Source organism: Sebastes umbrosus, chromosome 12, assembly GCF_015220745.1.
Source record: "Sebastes umbrosus isolate fSebUmb1 chromosome 12, fSebUmb1.pri, whole genome shotgun sequence".
NCBI lineage: Eukaryota > Metazoa > Chordata > Actinopteri > Perciformes > Sebastidae > Sebastes > Sebastes umbrosus.
The window spans coordinates 1,828,405-1,847,435 of record NC_051280.1 but is presented as its reverse complement, the minus strand read 5'-3'; the positions used below and the strand labels follow the sequence as shown (position 1 = coordinate 1,847,435).

Here is a 19,031-nt window from a genome sequence, read left to right as displayed (position 1 = left end):
GTGTCAGTGTGCTTGACTTCACTATGACTTGCCCCAGAACTGCATGTGATTATCATTCACATATCTTGAGGTCAGAGGTCAAGGGACCCTTTGAAAATGGCTATGCCAGTACCAATGGATTCTTTAGGTTTTTCACATGATACCAGTATCTTCACTCTGGCTTTAAAACTGAGCCTGCTACAACCTAAATATCGCAAGTTGCATTGAAGAGATTACTGGCGTTAAAAATGAATTTGCGTTAGTGCGTTTACAGCCCTAACACTGTTTTTCCACTGGTTTAGTTTATTATAATAACCCTGCTTCAGACAAGAGTTCATTTAATCCACTTTTACTCTTTTGTTCTTCATCCAACATAACAGTTCCTCTCCTCGTTGTATTATGAGTTCAATACGGGGAGGTTAGAAGAGTGACACGAAGGAAATCTACATTTGAATCATTTTACATGAATAGGTGATAAGAGAGTCTACGATCCCACCTGAGGAGATGCTGTAAAGTGTTTTTGGTGATTTATAAAAACCAGACAATGAGAACAGAAGCAACAACACTCGGTGTTCCATGTTGAACACACAGATTCAGGTTTATTGTCCAAACAGAAAGATGCAGTATACAGGTCCCCCACACACACAGACACACAGACACACAGCCAGGTACCAGATGAGATGGGGTGAAGCTCTTTCTGACCTTCGACACATGCCTCAGGCCACTTTAGTTTGTGGAACTTGCTCTTTCCTAAAGCTGGAAATCTGATGCAATCCTTCAACGCGTGCGGTCGGCTACACTCGCATCGATAAGCTTTTAACTGAGTTGGCACATTAACAAGTAGAACAGGAGCTTCTGATCCAAATAAGAATCGGACAAAATAATCAGAACTCTGCCTGCCGATGAAGACCGTGAGATGCGGTAGAAAGCTCCACAAAAAGCTAACAAGGACCAAGATGAATGTGGAGCAGTAGTAGTCGCGGTAGTTTCTAGGTTTGGGGAAACTGTAGTACAGTCTCACAAATATTGACTGATCCGTCCTGAATGGAACTGAATACAGTGATATATTTATCCAGGAATGTGACGATACTGTGCTCTGATTATGTAGTCTTCATTTAATCCATCAGCTGACGCTGCAGGTGTTAGGACTCCTGAATCAAATAAATGAGTTACGTTGCAACCGCCCCGCCGAATATCAAACATGTGACATCAATGACGAGAGAGGGAAAACGTTCCAGCCTTTCATGGAACAATGAATGCTGCTTCTGACCTAAAAAACATTGGATTTTTGTAATGAGCCCTTGGTGTCCATGAGTCAGACATTAGTGTAGGACATGATATGGGCTGTTAAAGATTCATTTCAACATTAGTGTATGTGCCTCCTAGTGGCCGTTAGCATGAGCGTTAGCGCCCACGGACCACAAATGACATTTCACTGGCATCCTCCTTGCAATACTGCACATCAACGTAAGGGGCTTCATACATGCAAACTTGACATTTCTCTGCTATGGCGACACACACACATATCGGTGCATCATCTTACCCACAAACAGAAAGGCCGGTTTAAAAGAGCAGTTTGAAACTCATGTATGTGTTAGTGTAACGGTTGTGGTTTATCCTGTCCAAGATGAAATGCAGAGTGTAGTACAATTATGTCTGGCTTCACATCCACTCACTCTTGCTCTCTTATAAAGTGTCACTAATTCCCCGGGGCTTCTATTCTGGTGGAACTTTCAGCCCCCTCAGTTAGTTAGCTACATGGAGACTGGAACACATTATTAAAATATTTAACCAAACCCTGCCAAAAACAAAGGGTATAGCCTGGTGTATTCTGTGATGTAACATCTGAGCTGTAGATGAAGACCTTCCGCTGGTGAGGAGAAGGTTTGTGGAGATAGTGAATACTTCAACGGTCCATCTATGGTGCTGCAAAAAATACCCTCCCACCCCACCCCGCCTCCAATCAAACACACTCATTCCTCTCCATGTTACAAAAAGACATTTATAAAAGAACAAGCCACAGATATAGATAGACACTTTTGTTTCTACAGGCAACAGATCAAGACAACAGCTACGAGCTTCTCCGTCACAATTCACTTCCTCCCCCACTGGAGTCTGAGCCCACTTATTCTGCCCTACACATATTCTAAATACGGACAAAAGGAAGAGCAGCCTGCTGATGGTGCAACTGGATTGTTAACACGCGTTCACACACGTGGTGGTCAAAGACTGGCCAGAGCTCCATTCAGTCGGTGCTCTCCCTTGTTCCCCAGTATAGTGATTTAGTTCCTGACAAAAAGATTAGCCATTCAAACCTTTACCGTTCTCTAGTTTTATTTGAAAGACGTGTGTAAAAAAAAAGAAGAAAAAAAAAGGTTTAGAGAACACTTACAACATTGTCGGAAAAAAACAAAACGCCTGAGGCAATCTTTGTAGCTTCATATCATTATATAGATGCAACTGGATGTGCTAGCACTGCCCACTGCTGGTCAAAACTGTCATGTTCCTCAGTGTGAACGCACATGGTAGAATTCAACATATGGTCTAACAGGTGCTTTCTCAAAGGCCCCTCTACACTAAGCCACATGGCTTTAGGACTATCTGTGTCTGACTGTCCCATATCAGTTTAGAGGATCGGCTACGGAAGCAAAGAAAAGGCCGTAACCATTTGAATTTCATAAGCAGTTATGAAATGTAAACATTTTACTTGAATAACACATGAATATTTTACTTTGAAAAACTTCCGTCTGAATTTCCCTCTTGAAAATGTCGCAAGTAGCTCATTTCACAATTTCAGACAGAAAAATGTCCCAATATTCAAAAACAAATATATTTAAGATTCAGATCCAAAAGTTTCAGTAAAATAGTGAACATCCAAGTTGCTTATATAGGATTTGAGAAATTCACAATGACATTTTTTTAAACTTCAAACTAGAGTTGGTCATCTTCAAAAAACATTTGTTGGAGTCTTCCACCAGCTGCTGCCGACAGCTGTGAGCACTAACAGCAGCCATGCTGGTGTTTACGTTCATTATGATCATTTCAGGGGAGTGGCTCTGAAGGGACTGACTGTCAGTTGTTTCTCTCTAGATTTAGGGCTGGGTTCTTAGGTTGGATCATTTTTTTTTTTTTAAATCTAGTGTACTCTTGCTAGTTTCCCAACATTACCGACCCTAGCTTTAAACATTCGGGCTATAAAGGATAATCAATGGGGCCTGGATCGGTCTGATCGATTTCATTCATCTCAGAAAGAAGAGTTCAGATGAACGACTAGCAACCCCCAGACTCTCGAAACTATTTTTTAAAATCACAAAACCTGAAATGACTTGAACATTTCAAAGAGGGGAATCCAACACACATGCAGGCAGATAGATAGATGGCTCTCAGAGTAAAATATTTCTGTTACAAATTCAATTTCAACATGAAGTGTTCAGTAGTGATTCCGTCTCATAATAATTAGGTCTTCAGTGAACTCTGAAATTTATTACGTTTTCCGAGCTCCAGTCCAATTTTGACAATATGGTCCTTAATTTCAGATGCTGTAAGAATGTTGACACGGGTGGTCTTGGTCTCCATTGGTGGAGGTGTCTCACAGTGACATCACTCTTTTATCTGGAACAGACCAAATCCCCTAGTATAAAGGGGCCTTTGCTGAAGACAAATACAGTATAATACAATGTTTCTATTTGGGAAACTAAACATCGCTGATTCAGACTGTGAACGGACTGTGGTTTTAAGAGTTGGGAGAGAATCTACAAATACTGTTAACAGCCCGATACCATGTACTGTACCTACTGGCTGCTGTACTGATCTGCTACCTTCTACTGAGAGAAAGATAGAAAGAGACACAGAGAAAAGATACAGAGAATATAAAACAGGGGTTTTCTTTTTACAAGAGTCCTTTTAGAGGGTTTCACCAACCCCTCTCATCTCCTTCAGACACACATATTCCTCTCCTCCTCTTTCTGTGTGTGCAAGTGTAGTCAAGTCCATTATGTTTACTTCCTACTGGTGAGTGTGTGTGTGAGTGTGTGAGAGTGTGTGTGTGTGTGTGTGTGTGTGTATGTGTGTGCGTGTGTGTGTGTGTGTGTGTTTTATGTGTGTCTACTTGTGTTCTTTAGTGGGAGCAAAGTAGAGCTCCATGGGTTTGTTCACCTTCCAGTACTTTTCGCTGACCAGCTCAAGGGAGAAGGAACCATTGAGAACCTGTGGACAGAGTTTTAACAGTTGAAACATCCATAAGGGTTCCCACTCTGACCCTGACGACCTTTTAAAGAGCCTCTATCAATCAAACATTCTTCTGCAACCTACTACAGTATTTCTTAGTTGGAATACTTTCCTGATATTCCCCAACTTCCTTTGAAAAGTTCAAGATTCTAAAGAGCAACATTACACCCTGTTTTAGTTTGAACATGCCTCTTTTACATATCGTCGCTGCCTGGCGGAAACCATGTATCTCTATAAATCAATGCCGTTGGTCCCCCTTTACATCTGGTTACGTCTGTGGGTTTTACAAATATTTAACCAATGAAAAGTTCTCGTAACTCCATCAGATTCTCAAACTGCCGGCTAGGGATGTCACGAGAACCGATAGTTCAGTACCAAGTCGATGCCAAAATTCTAAAAACGTGACGGTACTTGTTTTCTACAGTACCGAAGGTACCGTACGATGCCTGCAGAGTCCGAAATTAACACCCGCCAAGCGCCAAATGCGGCTGCTTCTGTCCTCTGCTCTGTGTCGGAGTTTGACACACACAACAGCGCCATGCAGCAGCGAGATCCAGAGATGCAGAGATCCTTTATGTTCAAGAAGAGGATTCACTCGTGGGGGGAAAAAACTGAACCGAACCGAACAAACGGAATTTCTATCTTTTGTTGCTTATTGATAAATCTCTGAAAAGTGGCGTTTTGTTTTTGTTTTTTTTTTAACTTTGGACTCTTTATTTCCGGTGAATGTTATTGGGACTTGCATTTGATTATCTTACACTTAACTCCCCAGATCCACTTTGTTTGAACCAATCCAACAACATCCAATCAAGTTTCAGGAGAAAACCATGAAGAACTAACGTTACGTTACTGATCACCAGATGGATCCAGTTACTCTGCTGTTAAAATGACGTTACATTTGACGAAGAGCACATATGGCCTGTTTAGGACTCAAGACCTGAGTTGGGACTTGAGTCACAGACTTGAGACTTACTTTTGACTTGCTAAACAATGACTTGGTCCCACCTCTGGTAGCCTATAGCCAGTGAAATATCACCATGTCAGTGAATTTAAACTACTGCTTGCAATCTGAGGATATATATAGACACATGTACATTGTGTATTGTTTTTTTACCGTGGTATCGAATTTGGTATCGAGAATTGTGGAAATTCACTGGTATTGATATCGACTACTAGATTTCTGGTATCGTGACATCCCTACTGTCGGCAAAACCTCATAGCTCCACCCTGCCTCCTTCTTGAATGAAGTGCTGCACACAGCAGGGCTGAAGGTAAACAGTGACGAGGCCATTTCACCTGACTTCGTCTGAGGCAGTGTTTTACCGCCGTTTCATAATGAACCAAAACAATTTTACACTTTTCAACAGCAGTCTGCCTGGAGGATTCAACTGGGCAGGTCAGGGATGGCTGCTGGGTGCGGGAGGACCCCCCCCCCCCCCAGTGCTGGCTGACCCTTGTCGGACATTTCCTCTGTGGCAATGCGCCTCTGTGACCGCCGGCTCTAGGTCAGCTTGGAAAGGCCCTGGGTTATGGTGGCTCACGGCTCTGGCGGTGAGCTTTGCAGCACTCCTCGCCTGGACCTCTCCGCTCAGTTCAAATTAAGCAGTTCATCACAATTAGCTCTGACGCTAACATTGTGGTTATAGATGAAGTGTTAGCTGAGGAGAGCTAGCGAATTAGCAATGTATAACTCCATTTGAGCTTGATTTTGGTAAATATCAATAATATAATGAGGCAAGTATCCGACCTGTATATAAAGACACAATACCAACTTTGATGATGCAGTGTTCAATTATCTTAAAAATACTATTTGTTTTCTTTAATTCCTGAAAAGTAATGGTTTTGGACATACGAGGTTTCCACCTGACAGCCACGATATTGAAATGATTTCAAACCTAGAGCGTTTTAGTTGGAGGTAGGGAGGATGTAGATTTGCTAGAGTTCAGTTCAGTGAAATAGAGCATGGAGGTATGAATGACTCATTTTCTCAGGAAAAAGGTGAAAGACTGCAGGAATGGTGCATTTGTGTGGAAAAATTATGCCACCAAGGGAAGTCTTTGGTGTAAAGATGATGACGGCCTGTGCGTGTGTGTATACTCACAGTGAACTGGTTTGCAGCAGTAGGGATGTAGATGGTGTACTGTTTCTCTGAAGCTGCCTCCACATTAACAGGACTAGCCTCTGCGTTTCTTCTCAACTCCTCCAGAGCCAGTCTGACGGCCAGGTATTTAGACAGGTGATCCACTGTCGCGTTGCCGGACGTCTTAATGTAGCGAGGGACAAACTCCACGCTGCAGACACACACGTCCATTCAAACGGGCGTAAATGATGAGTACATAGTAACCTCGTAGGATATGGATGTGGTTAGGTGTTCAAGACTGATGTCGTTAATCCTACATGGACTCTAATGCTGTTCTAAGCTGCTTTGTTTTGAAATGATGTTGCAGGAAGGGTTCCTACTTAGCTCACCAAACACAACAACGTACAGTTACAAAACAACGGCTATAGAGCGGTTCTGTGCACTTTTGTCAAAACAAACATTCCTACATTAACTTTAAAATGTAGCTACTATATTTCCTCTATCACATTTAGACAAAATAGCAGTTCAAGTTTTTGCTGTTATGTGTTAACATTAAGTTTAGGGTATGTACAACTGTTTAGCCACTGCATTATTCTTTATATTTGCCATTTAAAATTGTACAGTTATGGTACACTAGTATCAAATTGGTATTGGAAAATTTAATTCTACTCCTGTATTTTATTTGAGAGACCAGTGTGAGCCTTCATTGGAGCAGTATGTGTGTGTGTGTGTGTGTGTGTGTGTGTGTGTGTGTGTGTGTGTGACGCTACCTGTTGTGACCGTCATCCTTCTCCATCAGGGTGGGATGTGGCCTGAACACCAGTTCTATTTCGCTGGCTCCACCATCGATCACAGAGTCCCCGCCCCCGTTCTCAGCAGCGTTATCCATGTCCAAACCGCTGTCGTCACTCGTCTTGGTGCGCTTAATGCTCGGACCTGCCTCCTGGGGGGGGGGGGGGGGGGGAATGTTCAGAAACACAGCATTTCTACGATGACAAAACACACCAGGAAGAACACAGGTCTCATCCCTATTTCACCGTATGCTTATATTAATGTGTTCTAACCTGTCATTCACATTGTGCATTTCATTACACCCAACGTCACTAAATATTTTCATTTTTTAATTAAAAGTTTACATGCAAAGATGAACTCAGTCAATACTTTATTTAATTTGCAAAACGATGTGCCCTCTCAGTGTATGTGCCCTCTCACAGTAGAGCTATGATGTTGGATGTCAGAGGGACTGTGATAAATGCAAATGCAGATCCCACTGTTCTGATTGCTTAAAAAAAGTTAACTTCTTTTACTCAGATTTGATGCATATGGTGCTGTGTTCTTTATACTAACAGTTTTCCTAAAATTAGATTTTTTTAAAAATCGCAATATATTGAATTGTAACCCCTGTATCATGATACGTATCGTATCGCCAGATTCTTGCCAATACACAGCCTTACTCCCAGCAGTGTTTCTAAAGGTTAACACTTCCTTAGCTTGTTACCTGCGCTTTAATGTCAAAGTTAGTAACTGGGACACAAAATGCAACCATATTGTCCCATTTCATATAATGTGAGAAACATCATACAGTACATTAGCAACATACCTGGTTACTGTGGACAGAAGCGTTGCTACAGTGGGAGGAGTCTCCGTTGTCCTCAGCTCCACTACCATTCTCCACTGTGTGTCTCTTACCACGCTGCAGTCTAACAGAAACAAGTGCAAATTCTATTTCTTACAGTAGACAGTTTTAAGGGTGTATTTGCATTATTTGTGTGTGTGTGTTGAGATTAGCATTTACCTGGTCATGGCCTGTATCTTTAGCCCCTCCTCTATGCTGTGGGACAGGGCTTGCTGGTTGTTGTGTTTGCTAATGCGAGCCAACACTCTCTCTTGGTGGGCTTCGTACTCGTCGCGGCTGGGATAAATCTTGCCTGAAATGGGATAAATTTATATAAAATTAATACTAGCAAATACATTTTAGGATTCTTCAATACTAGAATATTTTTACACAAGTATTTTGACTCACAATTTTCACTTCATCCAGATTTTTATCGTAGTGATTAACCTATTAATAATCTGACGGCCCCTATTCAGAAATCTCCATATGTCAAAAGTTTTTGATCCCAAATCACAGCATGGCTTTTTCTTTGGTGTTCCTCAAGGTCTTGGTGTCTTAATGTGGAATTTTGGAGAGATTTTTGATTATTTTTATCGATTCTCGAGTGGTACATTTTTTTTTTAAATTTAGCACCAAATCTGTGTAACAAATGGTATCAACCCCAAAATTGCTGCAACAACGTATGTGACATAATAGAGCATGGGAATGACCACCATATACTTCTATCATAACACACTTTTACAATTTATCTAAAATAATCAATTCATTAATTATTTTTTATTTCTGATTAATGACTAGAACAACTTGACACACAGTGCTGAGCTGCATCTCAAATTAATCTTCAGGTTCCCAACTTTCAGATGATGTACACCACTTCTATGTGACATCTACTGTTGACCTGCTATCTCCTCCTGAACATCCCCCACCCATACCCCTTTTAAAAAAAGGGGGGGCAGAATGGTACAAAGTTAAACCTTCTTGTGGTTACTTACTAATTAGAGCATCAAAATTAGGGTCTGGACGCAGCGACCTCTTGGACACCAGCTTCTTACGACAGGTGGGACACTCTTTATTACTGCAAGACAGGGAGGACACGCAGACATTTTGAAACATTCATTGATAACCTAAACTAAAACAATAGTGCAAATGCAACGATGTGAACTACTATTATCAATGCAACACATTTCAAAAGCTTTAAAAATCAAACAATGCAGTTACGGTGAGCCTCTGAAGAACTAGGCAAACCTGAATATGCACAGGTGCTTCAGGCTTCATGTGGGTACTTTAGAGCAAGATGATACATAACTGATCTACATGAACCTTTTCTTTGGCATTCCCTCAGCACCCTTTTAGAGAGTATTATGGTTAAAAGCACATTAGAACAAATGTCCCTGCTTACAGGAATAAGAGTCGCTGACTATCGGGTCTGAGCTCATGGGTTTTGTTGATGACATAGAATGTAATAACATGTTATTTGCCACGACTAGCTAGCTACTTCTAAGCAAATACGTGCAAAGGTGAGTAGACCTGAATACATTACCCAAAGAATAGTTCCACATTTTCTTTTCAATACTCACATGCCCATATGTACATCGAAAGAGTTACTGGTTGCTGTAATTGTTCTTACTGTCCATATTGGCTGTAATTTAATATGTACATCATGGGGTATAAAATCCACAGTCCTCGTTCTGTGTAAAAATAACACCCAGTGTTCAGCTAAAGCTAACAATTTGCACAGAAATAGGATGGTGGATTTTATCGCCCATCATTTACTTTGATATTGCTTTAACAAGGGATCTCTTTGTGGCTACAATGGACAGGAGGAACAATTAAGAGCGCTTTCAATATATGTTTGGGCATGTGAGTATTGTTTTAAGACATACATGAAGAAATGTGAACCCCTGCTTTAAACAACAATGCTCTCTTTTTGTACATACTGTATGCTCCAATATATCCCCATCAACTTTAGACTTTGAGTGACATTAGCTTCCACCACTAGTGATCTAATAAAATGGTGACCAGATAGAGATAATGTCTGATACTGTCCTTTCCCTCAGATTCACCACTACTTATTCTCTACAGCTCTGACTGAGTAAGCGGGTGTTCCCACCCTGGGGCGAGATCGTGAGGAAACCTGAATGCCACTACAGGGACAGAGAGGGCTCTCCTGGTTTCTACTGCATGGTAAAAACGTACCCAGATCTTAAAGCTGTGATGATACAATCAGCGCAGAAGCGGTGCAGACATTCTTTGGTTGTCATTGTATTCTTCAACATGTCCAGGCAGATAGGACACATAAGTTCGCTGTGCAAGGACCTGGGCGACACTGCAATTTCCAGTCCATCTGTTATAGCCTCCTGTGCCAGTACGAAACAGATCAAGATGAAGGTTAGTACACACAAAGATACATCTATCTGTGGAGTCGTACAAGGCCGATACAGCTCTGTTGATGTTTTTAGGTGAAGTCCTGAAGACCTTATAACCACAGCAACTGTAGTGTCATTATTTTAGATATTGCACACCTCAGTGTTCTATTTTCAGAACCTTTAGATCACTGTGTTACAGGGATAAATATAATAAATAACTGATATGAATTGACTATGTGCTTTAGGTATGTCTGCATAAACAAATGTCAACATGGTGTGGGATTGATAAAAAGCTGTTTAAAAAACCAACTAAAGCAAAATGACACTTATTTAATTAATGAAATGATATCCTATGAATTGTTACCTGTGGAGTTCTCTGGAGCTCATACAGACTCAGCTCCCAGGTCTTACTGAGGGGTTGAACCCCGTTGGTCTGAACTGTCTGAGTCATCACTGCAACACTGAAACACACAAAAACAAAATTACATTTTCTTGGAAGGATGTAGGATATAATGATTACCTTTGGTGTTGATTACAAGAGATACGAGTAAGTTTGACAAGTGGGGATTTTTGGTTGTCAATATAAAAACTTCAAGCCAAGCTTCCCTGTCTTCCTTACCAGCCACCTGCTGATCAAAGTGAAGGGGGTTAGCTCTGAAGTTAGCAACAACTGCGGCTCAGGCACACTTAAGGTGGGCTGAAGTGGAAATTAAACGTTCAACCAAGTTAAGCTGGTTTACTAAATGGATTTCCATTCTAATGAACTATTATATAACAAACATGACCAATGTCAGCATTTAAAAGAAAAGAGAAGCTATGTTTCATCTTTGGTGGCAAGAGCGCCGCCATGTTGCAGTACTCCAGCCTGTGACGTCACCAGGTTGGTTGGCTTTGCTGAGTTACACAGATACAACAGTAGAGACCGTGAAAGACGGAGACTGAGGAGACACAGGACAGAAGAAACAAAAGAGGGGACACTATTGTATTGTTCCTGGGTGTAAAGATGAGTTTTACATTTTACATTGTTAAAACCAAGGACAAAACAGTCCATTTCATAAATTGCTGCTGAAACAGAGATCAGTAACATTACTGCAGCGCTGGCTAGTGGCACTGAAAGTCCAGCTGCAGCTGACTGTCTCCCCATCTCCTGTCCTCTCCCCTCTCTGATCACCTGTCTCTCCTCCTCTGCTGTCTCATTCAGACCGTTCAAAGACAGGGTCGCTAAGAAAATAAATGCCTGAATCACTACTTTATTCTAAAGCCCACGTTATAACGTTTTTTACGGAACTTGCCGGCAGCTTCTGCTAGCTAGCTAGCGACAAAGCCAGTTAGAGACGAGCTGAAGCGGAGTCCGAAATGTTAGGTTCCGTTGACCAATCACAATAGTAGGCCAGCTGACCAATCAGAGCAGATTGGGCTTTTCTGTTTCAGACAGAGGGTGAAAAGAGGTGCACAGCCAGTATGAGAAAAGTAAAGTGTTTTTTGAACATTAAAGCATGTAAACATGTTTTAGTAGAAACTGCTTTTCCTGCAATGTGTGAAACTCAAAGTGTTCCATACTTTACTGTATGTGTAGTGTTTACCACTTTGGATTAAAATGTTAGGGTGCATGTCGTATCCACGCAGACTCTCCACCGTTTTCGGATTTCTAGCTTCGGCTAGGTCACACGCGGTGAGTAATTTATATACAAATGGTCATTTTAAGGGTGAAGTATTCCTTTAAACATATGGACAGGGGGAGTGGAACCACCAACCCTGCAATTAATGGACAACCCGCTCTACCTCCTGAAATTAGCCACCCTTGAATAATTTAATTATATTATTATTTGAAAGGTGTGAGCACTGGTTTAATGTAAACACCTTTCTGTATAGTTGCCCTGTTTTTATAAATCAATGTCAACATTTTCTAATTTGTACTTTAAACATCACTTATTTAGATAATATTCAATTAATTTGCTTTGTCTTGTACATTTCATAGAGCAAGAAGCTTAGGAAGTTAGATCTGATTCTGAACAATACAGCAGCTTGCATAACAATGCATCGAGCATGTCTTCGAATAAAAAGACAAAGAAGAGAACAGCCTGTTGTAAGAATTCAATCCATTTCTACAGCTGGTGATAGTAGGTCAAAAGACTTTAGCTACTACAAAATAAATCTGGGGCCACATTTTTGTGTTTGTTATCCACAGGCCCACCGTTTTATCATAATACGATATTCAGAAATTACACAGATCCATAAGCTGATGTTCTCACACAGTTAGCAAAACAATTTTGTTTTTATTTGTGTTCATGCTTTGTAAGACTAATAAAAAAATTATAATGCAATAAATGGAAAACTTCCTAAATAGGCTAAATGAAATTGCTGTGAAATAAATAGAATTAGAACATTTTCTGTCTGTTTTATTTACTCATACAGATTTGATTTCCAATTGTACAAATTACAGTAAACTCTACTGGTGAGAAACTGCATCTCAATAACACATATTTGGATTCGTAAATCTATATGAAACAGCGATGATTTACATTTAATAAAATAGAAGCTGCTTCAGTTTTATTTACAGTAGACACACGAATGGATGGAGGGCGAGAAATACTGGTACACCCACCTGTCTCGAGAGGTTCTTACTATACAGATGGATACTACACACAGTGAGTGAGGATTCTCAAGAAGATTAAAACATATGAATTTGACACTGTTGTTCTTTATCATGACTGTTCATTAACATTTGTATCCTGTATATGTTCATTGCTTCTCTTATCCATGTCTTGTTTTGTAACACATTTAAATTCACAATTTAAGCCTTGCATAAAATATGTATTCTATTGCAATTGACATTCTTTCATTTTGTTTATTAATTGTGAAGAACAAATTACATTACCAGAGGAAAAAATTAAGACACTAAGTTGTGAATTTAACAGAAAGATCTCGAAGTTAAATCTTTGCAATTAAGTATTTCTTAAATTAACAATTTCTTGACAATTCAAAGAACTGTTTTTGCCTCTTTGTCCATGACACCTGAGACCTTTGAGTGGTGCATAGCTTGAATTCATGACCAAAATATCTTCAAAGTCAACCAGGGGTAATGTTACCCCACAATGGGTATTGGGCATGATGGGCTATATGTTACATATGTCACATAGCCTTTAGAAAAGGCAGATAGATAAGCCAAGAAAATACAATTTAAAAGGAAAACTGATATATATTTCCACTAAAGCTAAAAAACAACAACAACAACTGAGACATGAACCTTGTGACGCCTTGACCACAACGTGCACATTCTCTGCAACTTTACCGCAATCAGCAATTCACGTCAATAAAAAAAACCCAAATGTGTTATAACTACTGACTCTCACTAGATATACATGTTCTCTACGGTTGTAAATAGTAGTTGATAGTTTTGCAAGCAAGAACACAACACGGAGTAGCTATATATTGGCAATCGATTCAGTCCATCTTAATGGTACTAGCTCAGGGATCAGCAACCTGCGGCTCCGGAGCCACATGCAGCTCTGTAGCCCCTCTCCAGTGTCTCCCTGCGGATTTTTAAAAATGGAAATGAATAACTATTTTTTGTTTACATTTTCATCTTTATTTATCATTGTTGTAGGTCTAATGTACGACAGTTCAACGGAGTATTAGGGCCGCATTGAGGAAAAAAAATAAATCTGAGATTTCGAGAATAAAGTCATAATATTATGAGAATAAAGTCATAGGTTTACGAGAAACAAAAGTTGTAATATTATGAGAATAAAGTCAGAAGTTTACGAGAAAAAAGAAATGATGACTTTATTCTAGAAATCTCAGATGTTTTTTTCCCTCAATATGGCCCTAATACTCCGTAGTACGTCTCGTTAAGTTATGACTTTAATCATGTAATATTAAGACTTTTTTTCTCGTAAAGTTATGACTTTATTCTCGTATTACGACTTTTTTTTGTTAAGTTATGACTTTATTCTCCTAATATTACGCCTTTTTTCTCGTAATGTTATGACTTTATTCTCCTAATATTATTACTTTTTTCTCGTAAAGTTATGACTTTACTCTTGTAATATTGCGACTTTTTTTCTCGTAAACCTATGACTTTATTCTTGTAATATTATGACTTTTTTTCATAAACCTATGACTTTATTCTCATAATATTATGACCGTTTTTCTCGTAAAGTTATGACTTTATTCTGGAAATCTCAGATGTTTTTCCCTTAATGTGGCCCTAATACTCCGTAGTACATCTCGTTAAGTTATGACTTTTTTCTTGTAATATTAAGACTTTTTTCTCGTAAAGTTATGACTTTATTCTCGTAATATTACGACTTTTTTCTTGTAAAGTTATGACTTTATTCTCCTAATATTACGCCTTTTTTCTCGTAATGTTATGACTTTATTCTCCTAATATTATTACTTTTTTCTCGTAAAGTTATGACTTTACTCTTGTAATATTGCGACTTTTTTTCTCGTAAACCTATTACTTTATTCTTGTAATATTACGACTTTTTTTCGTAAACCTATGACTTTATTCTCATAATATTATGATCGTTTTTCTCGTAAAGTTATGACTTTATTCTGGAAATCTCAGATGTTTTTCCCTTAATGTGGCCCTAATACTCCGTAGTACATCTCGCTAAGTTATGACTTTTTTCTTGTAATATTAAGACTTTTTTCTCGTAAAGTTATGACTTTATTCTTGTAATATTACGATTTTTTTCTCGTAATGTTATGACTTTATTCTGGAAATCTCTGATGTGTTTTTCCCTCAATGTGGCCCTAATACTCTGTAGTACATTGTCTCTGTGGCCCTCACAGCATCAGACTTATATACTATATAATTAGACTATAAGCTATGTTTCCTTCATCACAATGATCCAATGTTTTGCGGCTCTAGACAGAAATGTTTTCGTTTTCTTTGCCTAAACTGGCTCTTTAGATAGTAAAGGTTGCTGACCCCTGGACTAGCTGATCAGTTGCGGTTAATAGACGACGGACTCCCGCGCACAGATTTCACGTACAATCTCCGGAGCTCGGCTAATGCTAACTAGCTAGCATAGCAGCTAGCTGTTCTTCTAACACCAGAGGACAACACAAGCTGAAGATGGAGCACGTTTTGTAGCCGCCAGAGGACAAAGACTGCACGGGCGTGCGAAACATTTAATTATATGAATTGTACAGCCAATGATACAGAAAGCTAATAGCTCAAATACAGCGAGGGTGTCGTGAGTGTAATGTGTCGCTGTGACAGAGAGGAGAGAAACAACAACAGAGAAAGAGCCGACGCACCAACCTCCAACCTGAGGTTAGCTATATGTGGGTGTTTTTAGTCGTATTCCTCACGTTTAAACAGTTGCAAACTCGTATGCGAACAGGTCATTGATACACACATACAGGCATAAGAACAAGATAGTCCTAGCTTGCATTAAATATGATTGTTTCTGTACTTACATTTTCAGTTGTATGTACGAACCGATCCAGCCAGCGCGTTTTAGGCGAAGGCAATATGGCGGATATACAAGAAGCGGTGTAGTCTGGGAAATTGAGGCGCTATGGCAACGGGGGCCCGGGGTCCCGAATCAGAGAGAGAGGTGGAGGTGGATGATACCTGGAGAGCCACGGGCCGCCTGTCTTTGTGCACATCCGCTCTGCAACAGCTTTACATCTAAAACTACATTATCTGAGAGGGAAAAAAACAACTTTAATGGGCTGAATCTGAGCCACCCAGTTTTTTTTTGTATTTTAGAAAATATAAGCACATTAATAGTATATATATATATATATGTATATGTATATATATATACATATACATATATATGTATATATATATATATATACATACATAAACTGCTCATGTCAGGAGTACATTTATAAAGTAAAAAAAATAAATAATAATAATTAAAATATCTATTTAAAGAAAAAGTAATACAAAATTTAGAATATATTCTCATCGGTCCATAAGACATTTATGTAACACATAATTAGTTTTAATTGCCTTCTTGTTCTTGATATTTCTTATCATGGTGACATATTGACGCAGTTCTTGATAATGAATGTTCAAAAGTTGGTTTGGAGTCCGCCCATCTCTTTTTGTGAATGTGGAATTTTTCCCAGAATTAACTGTATACAGATAACATGATATATTTTTCCTTCTCTTTACTTTCAAAACATATAAAAATGTCTAAGCTGAAATGTAACTGTTTGCCCAGTTTTCTTTCTTAAATAGGCTAATGTTGAACATCCACCGAAAATATTTTGACATTGATAAAATAAATGACATATTGTTTTATTTTATATCTTGATGTGTAGCCTATAACCTGAATTCTGAACGTTTTTTGAAACTGAAATTAGCAAATCATAACGAGATGGTGGAGAAGAGGGAAGCTGCAGGCTACTAGCCATCTTTTTACATATTGAGTCTCTTCCCTACAGTCTACATCACCCCTTCAGAGTCTCAGATCGGGGACTTCATTTATTCAGTCATTCAGTAGCCTACTCATGCATTGTGATGCAGTTTACATTGTTACCACTAGAAGACGTTAGAGATCTGGTGTAGCCTAGATATGGATTACTGATGTCAGTAAGGTGGTTATTGATTTGGAGATTTGCAGGTCAAACAATGTCTGTAGCTATAAATTGGCAGTTGTGAATACATGCAGTCAATGCTGAAACACTGCATTTAAACAGCATAGTATCATGTCCTCATGGCTGTGGGAGTTGTAGGGTGTTAAGGTGATTGCCCACTCACCAAGTGGAGCAAAATAAAGGATAAAATGTTTGGATTAAGTGCAGACACGTCTGAGGCTGTAAGGGACATATACAATGTATGCTACAAACATTTGCACAAGGAGTCATGGGTTCTGCAAAATTGTGCAGAGAGGTTATAATGGCAATTAGTAGAATGACTAGGTTAATAAAAACAGATAGGAAGAAGCTGATGAGACTAGGTATGCAATGACTCAGTGAGTGGGATGACAGCTGACATTGTTGGTGAATTATTAGACATAATAGGCCTGGAAAAACATTTTTAGAAACTGACTAGGAAGATCTGGAGACCAACCGCATATTGTAATTCAAGTGTTCTCAGAGAAAACTAGTCTTCTGCACCTCCTCAAGGCTCTGTTTTCAGGCTTTAAAAAATCGATCTAATCTAAGACCTGTGATTGACTTTGGCCAATCACAGGTCATTTCAGAGAGAGAGAGCGTTCCTATTGTCTGTGCTGCGGCTGGTGCAACAAGGCTGCTCATAAACTTTCTCATTTTACAGCTAAACGGTACACTACAAGATGTTTCTGAAAACATTTGAGGAGAGAAATAGGCATTATTGCAGTAACAGAATATTGATTCATATTTGATCAGCGCTGCCTAGTTTGACCGTTGATTGACAGCCGACTCTCATAGACGGCAGCTGGACGGCAGACTCCAGATCAGCTCTGACTGCTTGTTTTCACAGAGGAACATGATTTTTTTTTCAGATTACCTGTCTCATGCACTACTGTCAGGATATATAGTGACCGTTTTATAATAATAATTTTTATAAATCATATTTGCTCCATTTCTACCCACTGCTGCTTTAATATCAAATAAAAACGTTTGTAAAATATAAATTAAATGAATTTATTTGTGATGAAGAATGTTTGCCTATATCATGTCCTATTAGTCCTATAGTCTGTACCATAACCTGAAAAACTACTCAAAATATGTTCAGATCACCTTGTACGAATTTCACAAACAACGGCCCAAAACAATTGTAACTAAAACGAACAAATAAAACAAATAATAAATAAAAATATTATTATAACATAATAATATATGATAATATTATTATATATAATATACATGGACTACACATCAAATGGATGAAATAAAAATAGTATTATAACATAATAAAATATAATAATATTATGATATATAATATATCATAATATTACTACATATGATATACCTGGAATACACATCAAATGGTTGAAATACAAATATTATATAACATAATAATATATAATCATATGATTATATATAATATATAATCATATGATTATATATAACCATATGATTATATATAATATACCTGGACTACACATCAAATGGATGTGAAGAATGAATCCCCAGTGGGGGTGTAGTGTAGTGTGCAATGCGAGCAGAAGGCGTAGCTCCATCAGAAGGGGGTGGAGGAAGGAGAGGAGCGAGGAGCAGAGCGGAGGTAAGGGGAGGGGAAGTGTAGTCGGTCCATGACATGAATGAACCATGTTCGGTAACGGAGGCTTAGCTCTCCCGGTTTGCTCCTTTCTCCTACTACATCTCCCGGTTCTCCCGGTTCTCCCGCTCACCAACAACTGGCCCGTTAAGGTAAATAGCTCACGGAATAGCTGCTTGTTGTCCATTTGCAACACGGTTCAGAGTAGTGAAGTGGGACTGGGCTAGTTTCTCTCTCCAGCGGGAGAGTTGTTACTCTCACAAGTCTGTCACTTTGACTGGACGCTGTCTAACTTTCACCGTAAATTAACTCTTGGAGCATTTTCATTTCGGCTACGATATAATGAACCCAGCAGCGATACTGTGTGAATTAAAGTTCAGTCCTGTAGTGTAGCAGGCTTCGAGAGACCACAGTGTAACGTTAATTATGTGTGTGTGTGTGTGTGTGTGTGTGTGTGTGTGTGTGTGTGTGTGTGTGTGAAGGTAGGCTAACTGTGAGGGGGGATGTCACGGTTCTCCTCGGTGAACCTCCCTGAACAGTTGATAGTTTGTTGGGTTGAGTGTGGTGGGATGCTCGGTGCATGTTGCA

General features: G+C 39.3%; 2 protein-coding genes across 4 annotated transcripts in view; one reads left to right on the top strand and one right to left on the bottom strand.

Moving 5' to 3' along the window:
• Positions 1-551: 551 nt before the first annotated feature.
• rnf2 (ring finger protein 2) lies at positions 552-15,848 on the bottom strand. Of its 3 annotated transcripts, XR_005209145.1 has the most exons (10): positions 15,701-15,848; positions 10,632-10,728; positions 10,098-10,264; positions 8,894-8,976; positions 8,082-8,214; positions 7,887-7,986; positions 7,057-7,229; positions 6,308-6,497; positions 1,823-4,185; positions 552-1,733 (listed from the first exon to the last, which is right to left on the bottom strand). XR_005209145.1 is itself a non-coding variant. In XM_037787604.1 (9 exons), the coding sequence occupies exons 2-9, from the start codon at positions 10,716-10,718 to the stop codon at positions 4,084-4,086; spliced, it is 1,035 nt and encodes a 344-aa protein (XP_037643532.1). In that variant the 5' UTR covers positions 10,719-10,728; positions 15,701-15,848; the 3' UTR covers positions 552-4,083. The 3 variants fall into 3 exon arrangements, 2 of the variants coding, with proteins under 2 accessions (XP_037643532.1, XP_037643533.1); XM_037787604.1 differs by having other exon boundaries at positions 552-4,185; XM_037787605.1 differs by having other exon boundaries at positions 552-4,185; positions 10,098-10,258.
• A 2,592-nt stretch (positions 15,849-18,440) lies between these two features.
• The window catches only part of si:ch211-267e7.3 (ADAMTS-like protein 2), a 28,157-nt gene continuing 27,566 nt past the window's right edge, over positions 18,441-19,031 (top strand). The window contains exon 1 of the mRNA XM_037788790.1: positions 18,441-18,595. Coding sequence (XP_037644718.1) covers positions 18,494-18,595 — 102 coding nt within the window. The 5' untranslated portion in view covers positions 18,441-18,493. The remainder of the gene's footprint in view (positions 18,596-19,031) is intronic.